This window comes from Rhodnius prolixus, unplaced genomic scaffold (assembly GCF_049639745.1).
Source record: "Rhodnius prolixus isolate KJV_2025 unplaced genomic scaffold, Rpr scaffold_3, whole genome shotgun sequence".
Lineage (NCBI taxonomy): Eukaryota > Metazoa > Arthropoda > Insecta > Hemiptera > Reduviidae > Rhodnius > Rhodnius prolixus.
This window is the reverse complement of record NW_027411603.1, coordinates 47,121,554-47,138,675: the sequence shown is the minus strand read 5'-3', so window position 1 is coordinate 47,138,675 and position 17,122 is coordinate 47,121,554. Positions and strand designations below refer to the sequence as shown.

At 31.6% G+C, this 17,122-nt stretch overlaps 1 protein-coding gene across 10 annotated transcripts in view; it reads right to left on the bottom strand.

The window, feature by feature from the left end:
* The window catches only part of LOC141453211 (protein argonaute-2-like), a 42,816-nt gene continuing 25,694 nt past the window's right edge, over positions 1-17,122 (bottom strand). For 7 of the 10 annotated variants that reach the window (XM_074126136.1, XM_074126135.1, XM_074126138.1 and 4 more), the window contains 18 exons: positions 16,835-16,864; positions 15,946-16,140; positions 14,915-15,125; positions 14,334-14,439; positions 13,019-13,212; positions 11,588-11,721; positions 11,058-11,289; positions 10,009-10,141; positions 7,377-7,496; positions 5,690-5,806; positions 5,494-5,612; positions 4,280-4,452; positions 3,274-3,433; positions 2,867-2,957; positions 2,549-2,746; positions 1,570-1,803; positions 1,297-1,481; positions 1-349 (listed from right to left, as the gene is read on the bottom strand). In XM_074126136.1, coding sequence (XP_073982237.1) covers positions 256-349; positions 1,297-1,481; positions 1,570-1,803; positions 2,549-2,746; positions 2,867-2,957; positions 3,274-3,433; positions 4,280-4,452; positions 5,494-5,612; positions 5,690-5,806; positions 7,377-7,496; positions 10,009-10,141; positions 11,058-11,289; positions 11,588-11,721; positions 13,019-13,212; positions 14,334-14,439; positions 14,915-15,125; positions 15,946-16,140; positions 16,835-16,864 — 2,726 coding nt within the window. In that variant the 3' untranslated portion in view covers positions 1-255. The remainder of the gene's footprint in view (positions 350-1,296; positions 1,482-1,569; positions 1,804-2,548; positions 2,747-2,866; positions 2,958-3,273; positions 3,434-4,279; positions 4,453-5,493; positions 5,613-5,689; positions 5,807-7,376; positions 7,497-10,008; positions 10,142-11,057; positions 11,290-11,587; positions 11,722-13,018; positions 13,213-14,333; positions 14,440-14,914; positions 15,126-15,945; positions 16,141-16,834; positions 16,865-17,122) is intronic. The other 3 variants (XM_074126139.1, XM_074126142.1, XM_074126141.1) reach the window with 1 other exon arrangement.

The following is a 17,122-nucleotide window of genomic DNA, read 5'->3' as shown; positions in this document are numbered from 1 at the left end:
TTCAGGATGATATATAAAATATTTATTAATTAAAATAAACGTTACAGCTTCTTTTGACTCAAAGATAGTACTTTGGTACTACAGAAGAATAACGAAGAATAATGATGTTATAATTTTACGAATAAAAAAACAAATAAATTCCACACCCAGAGTAAAATACAACACAGATTGTCATTTCTTTACATTAACAAAAAAATTTCATGAAAAAGATACTGATATTAAATTTAAATAATCATATTTTTGTTATCAAATTTATTATATAAAAAACATAGGACTCTTTTTAACAAATTCTTCTCTCACCTTCATCTTAGATTCTTCCTTTTTAAGGCTGTTTAAATTGATAGCTTGACTGAAAGTAACAAACAAATTAAAGGCATAAGTTTGTAATTGTTGAAAATGTAACCCGAACTGATTATAAAATATAAGTGTATTGTTACTGTGTAATAAATACAATATTATTGTACTTGGGGAAGTAAAAATGAGTAATTTATTGTAAATAACTAAGTATAAACTTAATAAAAGTAAAGCCAGTCTTGTAATTTCCAACAGGTTTTGGGCAATTATGAAAATGAAATAACGTAGATTGTTTTAGAATAAACGTAAAAATAAAAGCTGCCAGAATATATAGGCAAAAAAAGTGGGGATACAATAAAAATAAATGCTATATAAGGACAATTAATAACTTGCGTCATTCATGTCATTCATCTTGTAAATACCCTCTCTAATGAATAGTGATGGGAGTAAGCGAATGTACCAAACGTGTGCTACGATGACAAGAAAAAAAAAAGAAGTTAAATGAGAAATGGCTGACCAATAAACATGGTCGGGCAGGCATTGTTCTCTCAATTTCAGCTTCTGAACTGAAACAAATAAACGGGTGCAATACCTAAAAAATAAGTCCGTAATAGACCATTATGAAAATGAATTTTGGAAAGTACCAGCCAGATTCTTTAAATAATTCTAAAACATATCAAATCAGATGAGATCTGAAGAACTTCAACGAAATACACAGGAACCTTTTAAATTTCGCCATTGCTGCAAGGAACGTGACCAGGAAGTCGTAGAATGTCCTTATAAAAGCGTAAAATCTTCTTGTAACATACTCAAGCGAATAACGAGAATTAAGAAAATAAAAGTATCCTATCCCAAAGCCTTCGCAGGAAATACATGCATCAACTCCTCCTATCATTTCCTGACAGTGGAGACAATGTTTTTGAACAGGAACGTTGTCTGGGAAACTTTCTTGGAATCTTAATCCATATTAAAGATGATAAATAAATCATTTAAATAACTCACTCCTCATAATAGGATCTAATTCTAAATGCAGCCAAATGGGCGTAATATGTAGGCGCAGGGTACGAAACGGCTCGAGTACATCTTGTAAATAAATGACACAGATAATACGTAAGTTCCTCTATATCATCTTCTGACATATTGGAATCGTCCCATAAAACATGATATTTAGTTGGTCTGCTGGTTCCCTGCAAGAGTAGAAAGTTAGTTCTAATGAAAGTCCATATGCAATAAACAAACCCCAGAAGGTTAAAAGAAAAAGAAATTGTTTATAACCTGTATACTAGCATGTGACACTAAGTAGAAGTCTATTTCATTGATGTGCGTTATAGTTGTATCGACAACTGTACCAGCAGGAACATTTTTGTTTCGTCCGTCAGCATCCTTAGCTTGTGGAAAGAATCGGGTATGATGTCTTTTTTGTACAACTAGGAAAGTTATTGACGGCTGGTATTCACCTCCTAATCCTTTGCACGCACGTCTTATTGCCTGAAGTTCCACATCTAACACCTAAAAAATAATTAATATTGCCAAATCAGAGATAAGAAATGTCATTTTTGATTACTTTTCAAAAATTTATACAGAAATTGAAGTTTGCACTCAACAGTATTTCCTAAAAATATGGAGGCCTAGTAGGCGATAACATGAAACACTTCAAGCCTATCAAATCGCTCAAGAAGGATACATAACTTCTTTTGTCATCCATCGTTAAAAATGATTAACATTCACATTTCTTCTACTAAACTGAAATTTATATGTATTACTCTAGATGCAATATTGCTAACAGTCACCTGCTTTTCGCATTATTATGTTCTAATTCCCTACTTGTCTAATTTAAAAAAAAGAAGGCTTGGTATCTTTAGGTTTGTTAAAAAATGTTTAAGCAATTAAACGATCATTTAGGTTTGATAACTAACTAACTAAAACTAAAACCATTCGTCACAATAAGCTTCTTCTCTTAACAGAGTAGAGTGATTAAGCCTAGAGCACTTATCAGATACTGCCAGGTGGAAATGAAAATGCTTTCCAGTTCCTTCACAAAGATATCATGCCGCATAACAGTTCAAGAAGATATTATAAAAGCCTTTTCCGTTTATTTGCCTTAAAGGACCCGCCCCGTGTTTTAATAAGAATAAAATTTATAAAAAAATGTTTGTTCCTGTCATTTCTAAACTTTCTTATTTTGTAACACAATGAATTCATTTACATTGCACAATGAATTAGAGTATAAAATATTCTAAAATATTAAACTTACTTTTTTAAACTGGCCTTCAGAAACTCCATCTCTGTAGAAAAATATTTTTTCAGGTTTAAGGCCATTAGTACGGTTATAGAATTCCAGCAATTGTTTTTTAACAATTTCCTCAAGATCGCAGATCATTTCTTCCCGAGGTGGTTGGAATCGCCATTCCATATTGTATGCAAATGCCTTAGGTTCATAGCTTGCTGCTACCTAAAAAAAAGTTACACATTCATTATTGCTGTAGGAAGAGACTGAAGAATTTTTTTTTCTTTTAAACTAAATTTAAAATAAATTCTGTTATCATTAAGGATACAGCAAATCGTCACTTACGGCTGCCACTGACGGTACACCATCTTGACCTGGTGATGGATGAGTTACATCAGCACCAAAAACTATCACAGGCCTATTGAAGTATTTTTCCCTGAAAATAAGAATTATTCTAAAGTTACTGACTATCAAATAAAGTAGCTGAGCCAAGTAACTAGATGTAACGAGTTATTTGTAAATATGTACATGTATCCTCCCCATAAATAAAATAATTTCTACGTCTGATTATTCAAAAGCAAAATAATTAAAGATACAAGTCTTTAAACTTAATTTTTTTTTTATAAACAACATTAAATTGGCCTTTCCCTCTTTATTTACCATCAGTACCCTTCATATAGAATGAAGAATTCAACTTATTGTAATAATATGGCAAAATAATTGCAAATAAATTATATATAATTAGTACTTACCAAACTGAACATTTTATATTATGATTGATTCCGTTATGTTTAGAATTTATTTTCAACAGAATATTTGTAACAGTTGAAGGAGATAATTTTTCTAAAGTTCTAGACTTCAAGCATTGAGTTAGAACACCAACTTGTTGTTCGGCAATCTGCTTCACTTTGGCTTTTGGAAAATTAAATTAAGATGTAAATCAACATTTCATAGCAATAATAATAAAAAAAAAATCGTGCTATAGGACTTCTTCGAAAAAGCTTCACCTTTTTTTTTTATCTAGATACTGACATACTTAGATTCTAAATAAGATTGAAAATAATACATATTAATAGTACGAACAATCATTCAATTTTTAGTCACTGCCTACAACTTCAATTCAAACGGAAGCTGGTTGAACTGAACCCCTTGCCAAAGAATGTAGAAAATCCAATGTTCTCTGGCCTTATGGGGCTAATTTTGAAAAACGTTTATGTAGGAGTCTAATAATTTTTTAATCAGGATCACTCACAAAAATTTCATGGATGAGTTAACGGATTGAGGAGCTGTAGCTGTTTCGTGAAAACCATTTTTAGTCACATTTAGACATTTTTTTTTTCTGGACCCATATACAAGCAAACGTCTGAGTACTTGTATACTTATATTTCCGACTTGGAATAATTAATTATAAATAATAATCTATGAACAAAACTGAAAGGAGACTTGCTTTCTCCTTGTGAATGATTGAATACGCATGTTTGCAAAGCGGAATTCTAAATGAATATATACATATATTTGGTTTATATGTGATTCACAACCGTCGCGCACAATGAGGCAACTGAAAATTGTGTAATTATCTGTGATATTGTACTGTGTGCACTTAATCTAAATACGAATGAATTTAAGTGAAAATCGTCGGAACCAGTTTCGAAAAAACCTCAAAAACGTGAAATGATAAATTTTTGAAAACTCGGGATCGAAAATTTGAAATGATTGCCATGCAATTCTCCCCTTATAACGAATAAAAATAGTACTTACCATAAGTAATCCCTCTATCTGGAAGAATAATCACCGCCAATTGTATACCTTTGTCCTTCCATGCTTTAAAATGATTCTCAACTTCATTCGGCCGTTCAGCAACGACTATTATTGGATTGTCAATTTCCATGCCAAGTTCTTTACCATTCCTTTGCAGAGAACTAAAAAGATCCCTGAAAGCAACAAAATGAAACCTTTAAAATTATCAATAAAATAAATTACATGTTCTAAAAAAAATTATGAGTGAATTTTCGAAACTCCACCGATTAAAATTAAAAGCGATTCTCTAGGCTTGTGATCCTATACAGACCTTTCATACATAAACTTGCTAGAGATGAACGACTCTTTTTTAAAAATAGGGAATTATTGTAAGTTGGATACTACTGTTGATTCACACAATATGCAGCAAGAAAAAAACAAAAAAAAAAAACGAAATACATACAACTTCGAAAATTATGGGGTACTTTCTTAAAATAAACGACATATTTTCAACTTTCACCAATTGTTTAGTTTGCAAGACAAGTTGCTTTAATTTTAGGACAATTATGTCGTACTTATAAAGATTATTTTTCTGCACGCGGAAAATTTGAAATTACATGTGCTTAGTTCCCAGCCTACAGTTTTTGCATTAAACTTGGCTAATTGTCGTCACCGTAGTAGCTCTAGAGAACGTTGGCTTTAAACTATTGGGTACAAGGAAAGATTTGCAGAATATTTTCAAGATGTGAATGTTGTGAAATGAATGTACACTTAATTCGCCTAATGTTTACAATAATTAATACTTAGAATGCACCACATGTCTTCATTCTTAGGGATACCTTTAAGGATCACTTCCAGAGAGATGGTAAAACAAGTGACGATAAAACAAATCAAAGCGTAACCTAAAATCTCTAGTAGGATCCCTTTAAGTGTTGAAGTTTGTTTAAAGCAAGTAGTGGTTTATGTAGAGTACAATACGTTAACTTAATGTGTTTGTATACATATATGCGCTAGTATACATCAATTTATCTCTGAAGGTGGGTGCGTGTATTGTGCATTATTTGTGCTCACATTCACTCTGTGTTAATCGGTAAAATTAACTTCCAATAAAAATTTCTATTTACCCATTCAACAAGCGCACTGAATTGATTTTTAAAAAATCAGAAGTGCCTCTTACGTACTCGTACAAGAAAGGAAAGTTATGAAAATGAAAAGCGAGAAAATAAAATACTCACTGCAATTTGTTCATTCCTACTCTTCTATCAGTATTTAATATAGCCCATCTTGATAATGGATCTGCCTTTAAGAACCTTCCAGATTTCCACACACCTTTATCAACACTTCTTTCGCTTTGCTTAAAGAAAATATAAATTCACTTATGCATATACAGTGTGTTGAACATCAATTAGGTAAAATCAAAATAATACGAACTTTATACAGAAGTCGCGGAGCGTCTAGAATTCTGGCTTCAACATTGGTGAAATTGGTGTCCACAAATATACCAAATTCTTTTATACATGGATCGTTGTTGAAAGCAACGCTTCGGATCTGTAACCGTTCAATACATTAAATATTAATATATAATACAGCAGATTTTATCTGTCACGCATATTTTGTCGCGTGCTAGCTATTGCACTGTACTTTTACTGATAGCAGATGCTAAGCACTGCGAATCCAGCTACTATTTCAAAACAAGTTTATATTAGTGGCCTACAGCATATTATGGACCGTAATCGGTGAACTTTAAGTCACAGGCTATAAGACACATAACATCGTGATGTTACGATTTAGGATTTTGTCAATCCTGAAAGAACATGATGAAATTCTATAGTATTCACGATTGTTATAACTATTACAAGTAAATTATAAGCGTACTTCTACTTCAGATGTGTGTTTAAACAAGAAGAAAAGATTAAAAGACCCATTCTCGAAAATAATGAAGTGCCTATATCTGCTAAACTAGAAGTTTTTAATTATATTATCAGAACAATTGCACAGGTATGGAGAATAACGAAAGTGGATGCGTTGGAAAAGGTGTTTTTTTTTTTTTAAATTAAAAAGGTGTATCTTCTGCCCAAAAATATTTCTTAGTTAAATACTTGGAAACAGAAACCTTTATTTGATCTCATCTTGCAGCTAGCTATATTTTAATTATATTCAGAAAGTAATTAATAGAATTTAATTTAATAACCGTCTGCCTAATATGCTGGCTATTGAAATTGTTAATAGATCTTAAATTATTTTGTTTCTTCCACATTACCAGGTAATCCTCCAAGGAGATTGAAGAGCAGATGGCCCCGCGATCTACTCTCCTAATAAGAGCAGTATAGTGCATCTACTCACGTTAATGAGAGTGTCGCCACTGGATGCCTTCTCCAATCTTCATTCACGACATTATATTACATCACATTTGCTAGTTGCAACAACCATTGCAGGCAGATAAAAGATTTTTAAAAAAATTATTTTGTGAAAAATACAATTAGGAATTTTAAAGGCTATCTTTATGGAAAGCATATAAATTTTATATTTTGGGTATATAATTGTAAAAGATTTCATAAGTAATTTATTATCAGAAGCGCGGAAACGGAGATTCCAGATTATGTAAGTACTTGAATAAGTAATCGCTTATTTTTTCAAGGAGACGATGAATACTTTCTTAGATGGAGGCAGAAACACATACTTTACTGCTAAATCTTTTTTGGTTTTAGTTTTTATTTTATCTTTTAAATAATAAGTTTTTAATTACTTAATTTGTATTATCCATATTAGGCTACTATTTTTGTTCTTAGGCGACATATGTTCCAGGATCAAAATTATTTTTTCATTCAGATGCATTTATTCATTTAAGGCTTAATTCGAACTTACTGGATCCACATTAACAAATATACCTACCTTATTTTTTCACTCTAAACTTGATATACACTTCAGTTGAAACATGATACATCATAAAAAAAATTCAGAGCTGCATTAAAATGAAGCGAGAAAATTCATTACAGTGTTCCTTTACGATGCATCTAGTAAAGGTAAACACATTACCCGAAAAGAAAATTAAAAAAAGAAAGTGAGATGTGGGGCAATGCTTAATAATTTTATGAATAAATAAAAATGTATTACATACCGAATTTTCAATTTTCCTCTTCCGAATATCAGTGCCTACAGCAGCTGCCCTCACCATGTTCCTTGTCTGCATCTCATTCAATTTTTTATTTACAACTTGCCCTTCTAATACACGGCATAACTATAAATAAATAAACTTCTTATAATTGAAATTTCCCCAAACTTATGGTGAGAAGTTAATAGGAAGTATGGCTTAAAAAATTTAAAGACAAAAGAAAAAAATCTGAAGTGAACTCACACGACTTTATATTATTACTATCCTCTAGGTTCTAACTCAAAAATGTTTTGCCAAATAACTCAAAAATTTGAACATTTTTGAATCATATTCAATTGTTACTGTAGGTAAATTTAAATTTTTGGTATTTGAGTGGCAACCCTGCTGAGGGTGTATGAGAAGGGATGACCGTTTTGGGGTAGTTAGGGAGTAAGTGACACTCTTCTCCTTATATTATGTACGTTATATTATGTCTTATGTTTATGTATTAAGTGAATAAACTAAACTTATGTTAGATTGGTGTTTATGTCAACCCTTAAGTATTTAACGTATACAGGGTGAACCAGTAAGTATTGTCAATAGGCCTACTGCGTGTAGTACATCTAAAGTGGAGTTCAATGACGTATTGGCCAACTTCATATTTTCCTCTGTTCTTGAGTGACGTCACTTTAAAGTTTTTTTCTAAAATCATTACTTTTTTCCAATAAAAATGTTATTACTCAGAAAGTTTTAGTCCGAATTCGATTCTGATGACACGGTTAGAAAGACAAGATAAATTTTCTAAAAATTGATACCATTTCGAAGCATAAGTTATTCTTAAACTGCCTTAATCTTCCACCGGAACCTAAGAAAATAAAAGTAATCGAAATTTTTAAGAAAACTCATTAGGCTCTTTTATGTGATCATTTTCAGACCTAGGTGCTGGCACTTTTTACAAAAGTTTCCTTGTCTAATGGGCTTTCAAACGGTATATCATTTTCCAGGATTTCTTTTATCTTCGTATGAGAAATTGCGTTTGTTTTGCAAGAAAACGTGTTCACGAGCATACAGCAGTGATATTGTATTGTGTTGTTTAACTCATTAAACTCTTGTGGATGGAGCTGTAGTCAATTTTTAAAGTAGATTGTCTTAAAAATAAGGTAGTCTAAGGTTCCTTATTGCACATAAAAAAAAATTAAAAAAAAAAAAAGTTAACTGAAATATTTGACAAAATGTTAGATTTTGAAACTAAGCAAATTAGCCTTCGATTATAAAAATAGCACTTGTTTAAAATATTTTCTAACATTTTGTCAAATATTTCAGTTAACTTTTTTCTTTTTTTCTTTTTTTTTATGTGCAATAAGGAACCTTAGACTACCTTATTTTTAAGACAATCTACTTTAAAAATTGACTACAGCTCCATCCACAAGAGTTTAATGAGTTAAACAACTACAATTCATCCTAACAGAGGATGCCTAAAACCAATCCTTCCCCGAGAACTGCTCTAAAACGAATTTTTCTAGAAAAATGATTAAAATTATAATAATCTACATAAATGTAATGTAAACATTAAGTTAATAGAAAAACTTCGAAGTTACATTTGAGAGAATGAACAGAATATGTCACAATCAATTGAGTGACGTATTTCCGATTGAAGAATTTTCTGCAGATTCGATTTTAGTATTATATACATTTAACACCCTTTTACAGAATACAAGTATCAGGATAGCGCATTATGAAAATGGTACCGTAGAGGAAATCTACCGAAACCTTTTCCTAAAAGTAACCTTAATAAAATTTTATGGAACTAATGTTTAAATATGTACATGTACATATTTAAATTACATGTGCAAATACTCAATTAGTACTAGAAGTTGAGAGAAAATCTAAAGGAACTGTTTTCGAAAAAATGCTAAGAAACTTAAAAATACCACATCAAAACATTAGTGTGGCGGTAATCTTCTGTTAGCACCTCAGCAAAAAAATTTGTATTTTCAGAGATTTTTTCGAATTTAAGTTATGGTAGATATAGAAAGGTTTTAAGTGTACAGAATTAATAGATATCAGTAACTAGTTTTTAGAATTAGGTTTCTAATCTGGGATTTTCTGCTAAATTAGAGCCAATACAGTAGGAGGAAAGAGACGACTTTGGAGATTTTGGATAACCATCTCTGGGCGAGGGCATACACTCGGAAACGTAGTGGTTAGCTAGACATTCCTCTACCTACGTATCCGCCTTGAAAATTATGAATTATTGCGGAGGAGTAGAGAGTGCATGCGACTTACATCATCCCACTAAACTCTACAGGTTATGGTGCATCGCCTAGTATTCCTCCCCAAACCCTGCAAGAATATTAATGGTGCGATATAAAAGACTTCTAAGGTGATATTTTCTGATCTAGGGCATGATTTGGAAGAAGGCTTTGGTTTGGAAGTTTTTTTTTAATGAACATTGATTTTAGTGGACCTGAGGATTCTATGACTAGTTTCTTTCTAATTAGTCTTCTTTGTTACAGTTATAGTAAATCTATAGTTCAAACTCCACCACATTTTCCTACAAATTTATATTTCATCAAAATTAAATTGCATTAACTTCAGAGGAAGTCGTATGAATGTTCGCAGCAGATTTTGTTTGTTCTTATCCAACTAAATACAATACCTCCATCGGCAATGATATGGGCTTTTCCTTTGATCCACATTCGATACAAGGAACTAAAGGATAATTTATGCGATAATTATACTCTCGTCTGAAATATTCTTCCACAGTAACCGGTCCACTGTCAGTCTTAAATCTGAAATTTTCCATTTATATTAATTTGTTTACATAAAATTTGACACAAAAATGTTTGTTCAAAATGTGATTAGATGCTTAGTGGTGGACAATTGATTTTATCCGTCATTGTACACATTTTTCTTTGTTTTATTAATTTTTCGGATTTTCATTCATCATCAGAGAATGATTTATCAGTTTGTTGTTGAGAATTTGACTTCCACTTTCAATTTCTCTGCAACTAAACTTATTGACTGAGTGAGGGAAGTTATTTGGTATGTTTGTACGACTCTTGGATGATACAACATTAAATAATTATCACAAATATAGTAAAATTTTTTTAAAAGCTAATTGGAAATTTTTGTGTAATGTAAGTACAATAGTGTATTTAAGATTCAAATGCAAATGAATTAAATGAAAGTTTGGAAACGAAGTTTCAGGTCGTACTTTGTACTGGTGTCACTAAATTACCTAATCATTTATAGTACGATGTAATAGTTGTTAACTTAAATATTTATATTCACAGGATTTAATTATGTAGATGGTAGTAAATTATAAAAGGTAAAGTTTTCATTTACATTTATGAACGTTGTGGAGGTTAATGAGTTATGTGCACACTTTTTCCGACATACGAACTAAATGAAAGATTTAGAACCTAAAATTACCCTAAGTCTACCTTACTGATAAATTTAGCTATCTTTTTTAGCGAATTAATAAATTCAATATCTGAAAATTAAAATTCTATTATCTTCTCACGAAAATAAACCTTCCACTTGCTTGTCACCTGACCAACACAGGACTTGCATCCTATGAAAGAACTTTAACACTCGATCCAACTTACAGCAGCATAATCAAGTCCGCAATACCAATAAAACCGTTGCATGCTAAGATATACATATACATTTTTTTTTATGAATATAACTATAATCACCACTAACCTGTTATTTCTTGGACAAGTTGAAAGATCCAAAACCTTGTACGTTCTCTTCTGTTTTGAGCCACCTTTCTGTATTTCATAGGCTATTCTCAGATTTTTAATAAATGATTTGAAATCATTTAAAGCTCTTCTATCTGGTTCATAATTTGGATCAAGTTGGCTTCTAACTTGCTCGGATAAATCTTTTAAAATTTCAATACAGTTTTTTGCCGTTGGAAATCCCTTATGTGCCACTGTGGAAAATAGTAATGAAACAGTGCAGTCTGAACAAGGGCGAAAAAATCTGGTGGGAAACTCTATACTGTGCTTAAACTTTTTCTTTCACCAATCAAATTAATATATATTGTATTCAGTTGCTGTAAAATATTTTCCACGTTCCTGAAGAAGACTTAGTCTCTAGATCGAATATTTGACATTCAAACAAAAAAATTATGACTAAATTTGTCAATATTCTTTCTTTCCCTTGGATTAATGAATAAGTCACCAACAAGAAAAAATATTATACCACTTATAAATATACAAAAAACTTACCATCAATATTCAAAAATGGTTTCCAACCAAGAATTGCACTTTGATAGAAACCATACCATAGGTCTAGTCCACCGCCCAATTGAATTAACTGTCCAGGTGGTGGACTGAAGTATGATCTTCCAACAGGTACAAATCTGCAATTTTAATTTTACAATAAAATTGTTAAAAAACAAGTAATTACCAACTACCAACGACATTGAACGACAATTCATTGATGTAAATCGGTTCACTCATTGATAATTTTAACGAAATTGGGCTGCTGATTACTCGGATATATTAGAAAGAGTACAACTAAAATTTTTCAAATACTTATTATACAGTTAAGGCTTGTTAGCAATAAATCTCCTAGTTTTTTCATAATGGGGAGGAAATTTAAATTTAAGCCAGAAAACCTCTGTTTTACCTGTTCCTTGTTTAAATCTGACACGTTAAGACATTTCTTAGTAGAGTGCCCTTACTACAGTCCCTTAAGGTATCAACATTTAAATAAATATACATTGGAAATAGTTTCTCTTCTGACTTTCCGCTCTAAATTAGAGTTACAGAATTTGTACCTTTTTGTAACTCAAGCTTTGGAAAAGCGGCAAAAAGCATGTGTATTATTAGTGCTCACGTCACGTAAAATTCACAGTTGAGTTTATTAATTTAAAAAAAATAATAAATTGAAATAATAATTTTTAGTGAAATGTATCATTTATTTTTGTTTATATTTATATTATTTTTATTTTTTTTATATTATATTCATTTCATGTATAACATTGAAGTTAATTTATGTTTAGCCAACTCATTGCAGAAAGTTGTAAACTTATAAGCAATAAAGTTATTTATTTATTTATTTATCTATTAAAAACCAAAAAGATCCATATGGTCTTGAAGCTCAATAAATGCGCAACTTTTTCTAAAATTATGTGACTCCTTGATTCATTAATCATTGAAAAAATGCAGTTGAAAATTTTAACAAAAATCATCGAGAACGAATTTTTTAGGCGTTAAAGTAAAAATTGCATTGTTATACGAAACGTTTTGAGGCTATGGGTTAGACAGATTTAGAGGAAATTTAATGCTCTTTCGTTTGAAATAAGCAGATTTGTTGTAAGACAAAGGATAGAAAAGTTACAACAGTTTTTATGGTGAAAAACGCGAATATCGGTGGAAAAGTTAAAAACGCAAATATCTTGGGACACTATTGAGAATCGAGCCATAGTGAATTAAATATTTTTTGTTGCATTTGAGCTACTGAATCACCTCCCGAAGTTTCGACCACTTCTCCGTATACACCCTGTATATAAAGGCTCAGTAAGTCAGTGCACTGATTTCCACGCGAAGATCCCGGGTTCGAATCCAGTTGCGAGGCCGGCAGTGCACAGAAAAAGGCAAAAAGGCAGGAATCTCGGTTAATGCCGTAAATTTAACAAGGAAAAAAAAACTCACGAATTTGATGCTGGACTTCTCAGAACAACGTCCAAAGCTTGTATAGCTTCCTGAGGAACAGATAATGATGTCCCACTTCTCAAATATTCTCCTATAGTCGCAAAATTAATTGAGTTAGCCATCTTTATTTGCACTTCCATTTCCCTCACTTTGGATCTTTCTGCATCCCAAACTTCTACTTTTGCATGTAACACCTGCATAAATAAAATGGAACAGGCAGTAAGAGAAATTTCCACGGTACAGAAACTTCTTTAGTACAAATCCTGCATAAAAAACAAACTTTTTTTATTTAATTTTTGTCAAGGAACACCATCATTGAAATTTGTACATGTTTCATTTGCATTTATTCTAAAATGTAAATATGTATGTTTTAGAACATGAGTTTGCATTATCTCAGTTTAAAGAAAATCATCTTTCTTTCACCTTAGAAATTCTCCCCTTAACAAAATATCCTGTGAAATGCGGACTTCCAGTCCGGAATGCCGGCGAATAAATAAATCAATTTTAACAAATTCCAGTGAATAAATTTAACCTTATAAATAAATAATAAAAATAAATTGGTTAGCTCAGATTGGAAAGCGGTGGAATTTTAGAGATCCTGAGCAAGACATCCTGAGTCTATGCCCAAATATTTTTTTTTTTAGGAGCCTCTACAGCATCTGTGCATTAAAGAAGGCTCCAGATACCTAAGACCTTTGAATGTTGTAGCACCTAACGTTAAATAATAATAAAATAAGTTTGTCTATCTTGTCTATTTTTGTAATATAAGCTTTTATGTTTAAAAATTTTTATTCTGAAAAGTAAAAGGAACCTCGACATGTTATGCATAAAAGGAAGGTTTAATAAGTGTGATCTGCTATATTTTTATATGACTTTCTGGAAAAAATTGCCATTAAGACCAACCAATTCCCGAGATCTAAGAAAAATGAGTCTTTTCTATCGAATCATAGGGACAAAAATTGGTTCCCTGCAAGATGTACTGAAGCTGAATATAAATAAAATATTTGAACTATAATATAATCTGAATGTATGTTTGAACGAGAGATCAAATACAGTCTCTGCGTCAGTATGCTACACGCTGGAAAATATTCAAAATGCGTCTTTAAGATTATAACGGGTTCTCCAGTATTTACAGATTCTTGCAATCAAATCCAGTTTTGAAGTTTTCCTTAACTACAAAAGGGATAGTAATCCAGATTTTCAATGGACTGATTAACACATCAATATTCACAAGAATTAGTTAAGATTCCAACGGTTTTCCGAAAAACATGGGTAGCTGGTCTATCCTAGCTACAAAATGAGAATTTTGGATTACCTGTCTCTGTATCGGTAACTCACTGTAGCTGTATAGATTTTTTTTGCCATCAAATGCTGGAAACTGATTTGGATAGTATGTTTTTTGAACCTCATTCATTGCTGGTCTGGAAAGAAATTTAACAGAAATTACTATTAATCAAAATACTTTATTAAAAATTGTGTACATACAAAATCGTTTGTACCATGAATACACTTTATCTTTTTAAGGGTATTATCCCCGAACTGCTCCTCAAGACACCTCATTTTATTTAGTTTCAATTTTATTTAGATTTTATTATCATTTTTTAATGACTTCCCTTTTATTTAAACAGAATTCTCCATATTTCCTGCTTTTGTATCTTTTCAGTATTTTTAAATATAATACTTCAATTTTTTAATAACCGACTTTAAATATTAAATACAAAATTAGACTCCACAGACCATTGATTGTGTCTTAATATATTTAAAATATATTAATTCAATAAAAGTAATAATAAATAATAAGAATGAAACAATTAATGTATGAAAATGCAAAAATACTCAATAAAGACTTAGTATTTATCTATCTATTCATATTTATGCATATTTTCCGAGACTTACCTGTAAAACTTAAATGGCTTGTCTGGAGTTATAGCAACATCGTAATGGTAAACCACAACACTGGTGTTCTTCATCCTCAGTGCCAAATGATTAGTCTCAACTTGAATCTTTCTTCCATGTCCTTCCTTTGCAGGCCGGTCTTGAGTTTTTCGTTTTGGTATCAAAGCCAAGTTTGATATACCAGTTGTTATACTCTTCACTGAAGTATCATCTAAAATAATAATTACATGAAAACCATAAAATTTAATCTGAACTTCCTTTCGATGCACTATTTAGATTTAGTATTTAGACTTAGATACACATAAACTAAGAGTGAAAATACAATAGAAGAAATACTAATAGATATTGTGAAAAGCTCTTGCAAGCTTTCTATACCGTCCTGAAGTGTTGTCTTTTTGCAAATTTCAGATTTTGAATTGTAACAGAAATTCAATACACGTTTTGAGGTACTCGAGTGCGAAAAAATGGACGTCCTAATCAGCTGTGCATAATAAGAATAAATATAAATGAGCCAGTAAGTGTAGTGCGAGACAGAAACGTAAGTGAAGTCGAAATCTTTTCACCAAACCGATTAATATACCTCTATTGAAGGGTGCAAGTCCGAAACCGATCCCGGATACAATAAATTTGCGTGAACCGACGAAAAAAAATCAAAAAAATATAAAACAATTATTACAAATTTGTAGGAAATCGATTGTATGCGTACACTTGTGGGGGTTTTCTTCACCGGAATGGAAGGGTTTTTTTTCGCATTCATCCTTTCCGGCCATTGAACGGAATCTTATATTTTTTATAAATAATCAGCACAAGAGAGAACACAGTCTGGAGGACAACTCTGCTCTGGAAAAGGTACGGGCGCCAATAACCTCAGATGTATGTAGGCGCGCCTTACACTTAAAAAATTTATTTACACTTGTTACAATTTTTGGTTTAGTTTAAACATGTTAATGTAATATTAATCAGTTCTAAATGGGACCCATCTGTGTGAAACTCGTAAATTTTGATTAAATATACATACAATCAATGTTTACCTTTTCCAAGTGGAGTTGGTGGAGTTGCCTCTTTTTGCGCCTTTGGAGGAGGAGCTTGAGCAGGCTTCTGTTCCAAACCCTTAATAGTTTGAGAGGTATCAAATGGTTGGTGAACTGGTGATTCTGAAGGACTTACAAATCCTCTAGTAGCTGGAATTGGCTGATCGGGGAACTCCACGCCACGACCACGACCCTCTGTGGTGTGTAAACAAATTTATTATTTATTTCAAAAATAAATAAAAATGAAATAGAACAGTATTTCATAGTCGCCTCTTGCGACAAAGATAGCAGCTGCTAGATCCTAAGTGGGCAGGGAGCAATCCAGCGCAGGGAAACTCCCAACTAAGTAACAAGCCAATATTATAGATTCAGGGATCTAGACAAAAACATGGTATGAAACCTAGTTCCAAGCAAGTAAAGAGGTTAAAAAAAGATATCGACACTGACTGGCCATTTGTTCAGGGACATTGACATCCCTGCAAGAATCCCAGCCTAACAACAACAACACTTACACTGACACAGCTAGCACTCGCACCATGTAAGTAATGGCCTGCAGAGATAGTCAATCGAGCAATTATTTGGATTTAGCACATCCACTGGCAAACTGTAGCTCACTATATCATTAACACTCAACACAACACATTTAACACTTCACAACCGCCCATTCTTTGCACAAACAAACACCACTGTTTAGGGAGCCACAATAGATCTTTCAATTGTGAATGGATTTGGCCTAGCTATTTTCTTCACCAAAAACCAGAGTAATCTAGAAGTAATAAGATTTAAATTTTTCAGCTTTATCTCATTTTGGGGAATTCAGCCTGCTTTATTAAATACTTTAAAATCTACAGGTAGTAACTTAAATAAATTACCTAAAAGATTTACTTACTTTTGCCCCGACCTGCCACAACTCGTTCACCTAAAAATTGATGTTATTTTTCACAGTATTAGTTTTTAAGAAATAAATACTTGTATTAGTGAAGGAAATAACCAAACAAACAACAAAAAATATTCTACATTATTTTCCATAAAAATTCAAAAATGAGAGGCACCACATAAATGAATTGGGAAAATTAGATAAAATTAAATAATTAATTCAGGGAATTCAATCAAAAAAATACTGATTTAGTATTCAAATCCAAGTTTTAGTATTAAATTAAATTTTATTAAACTTTTT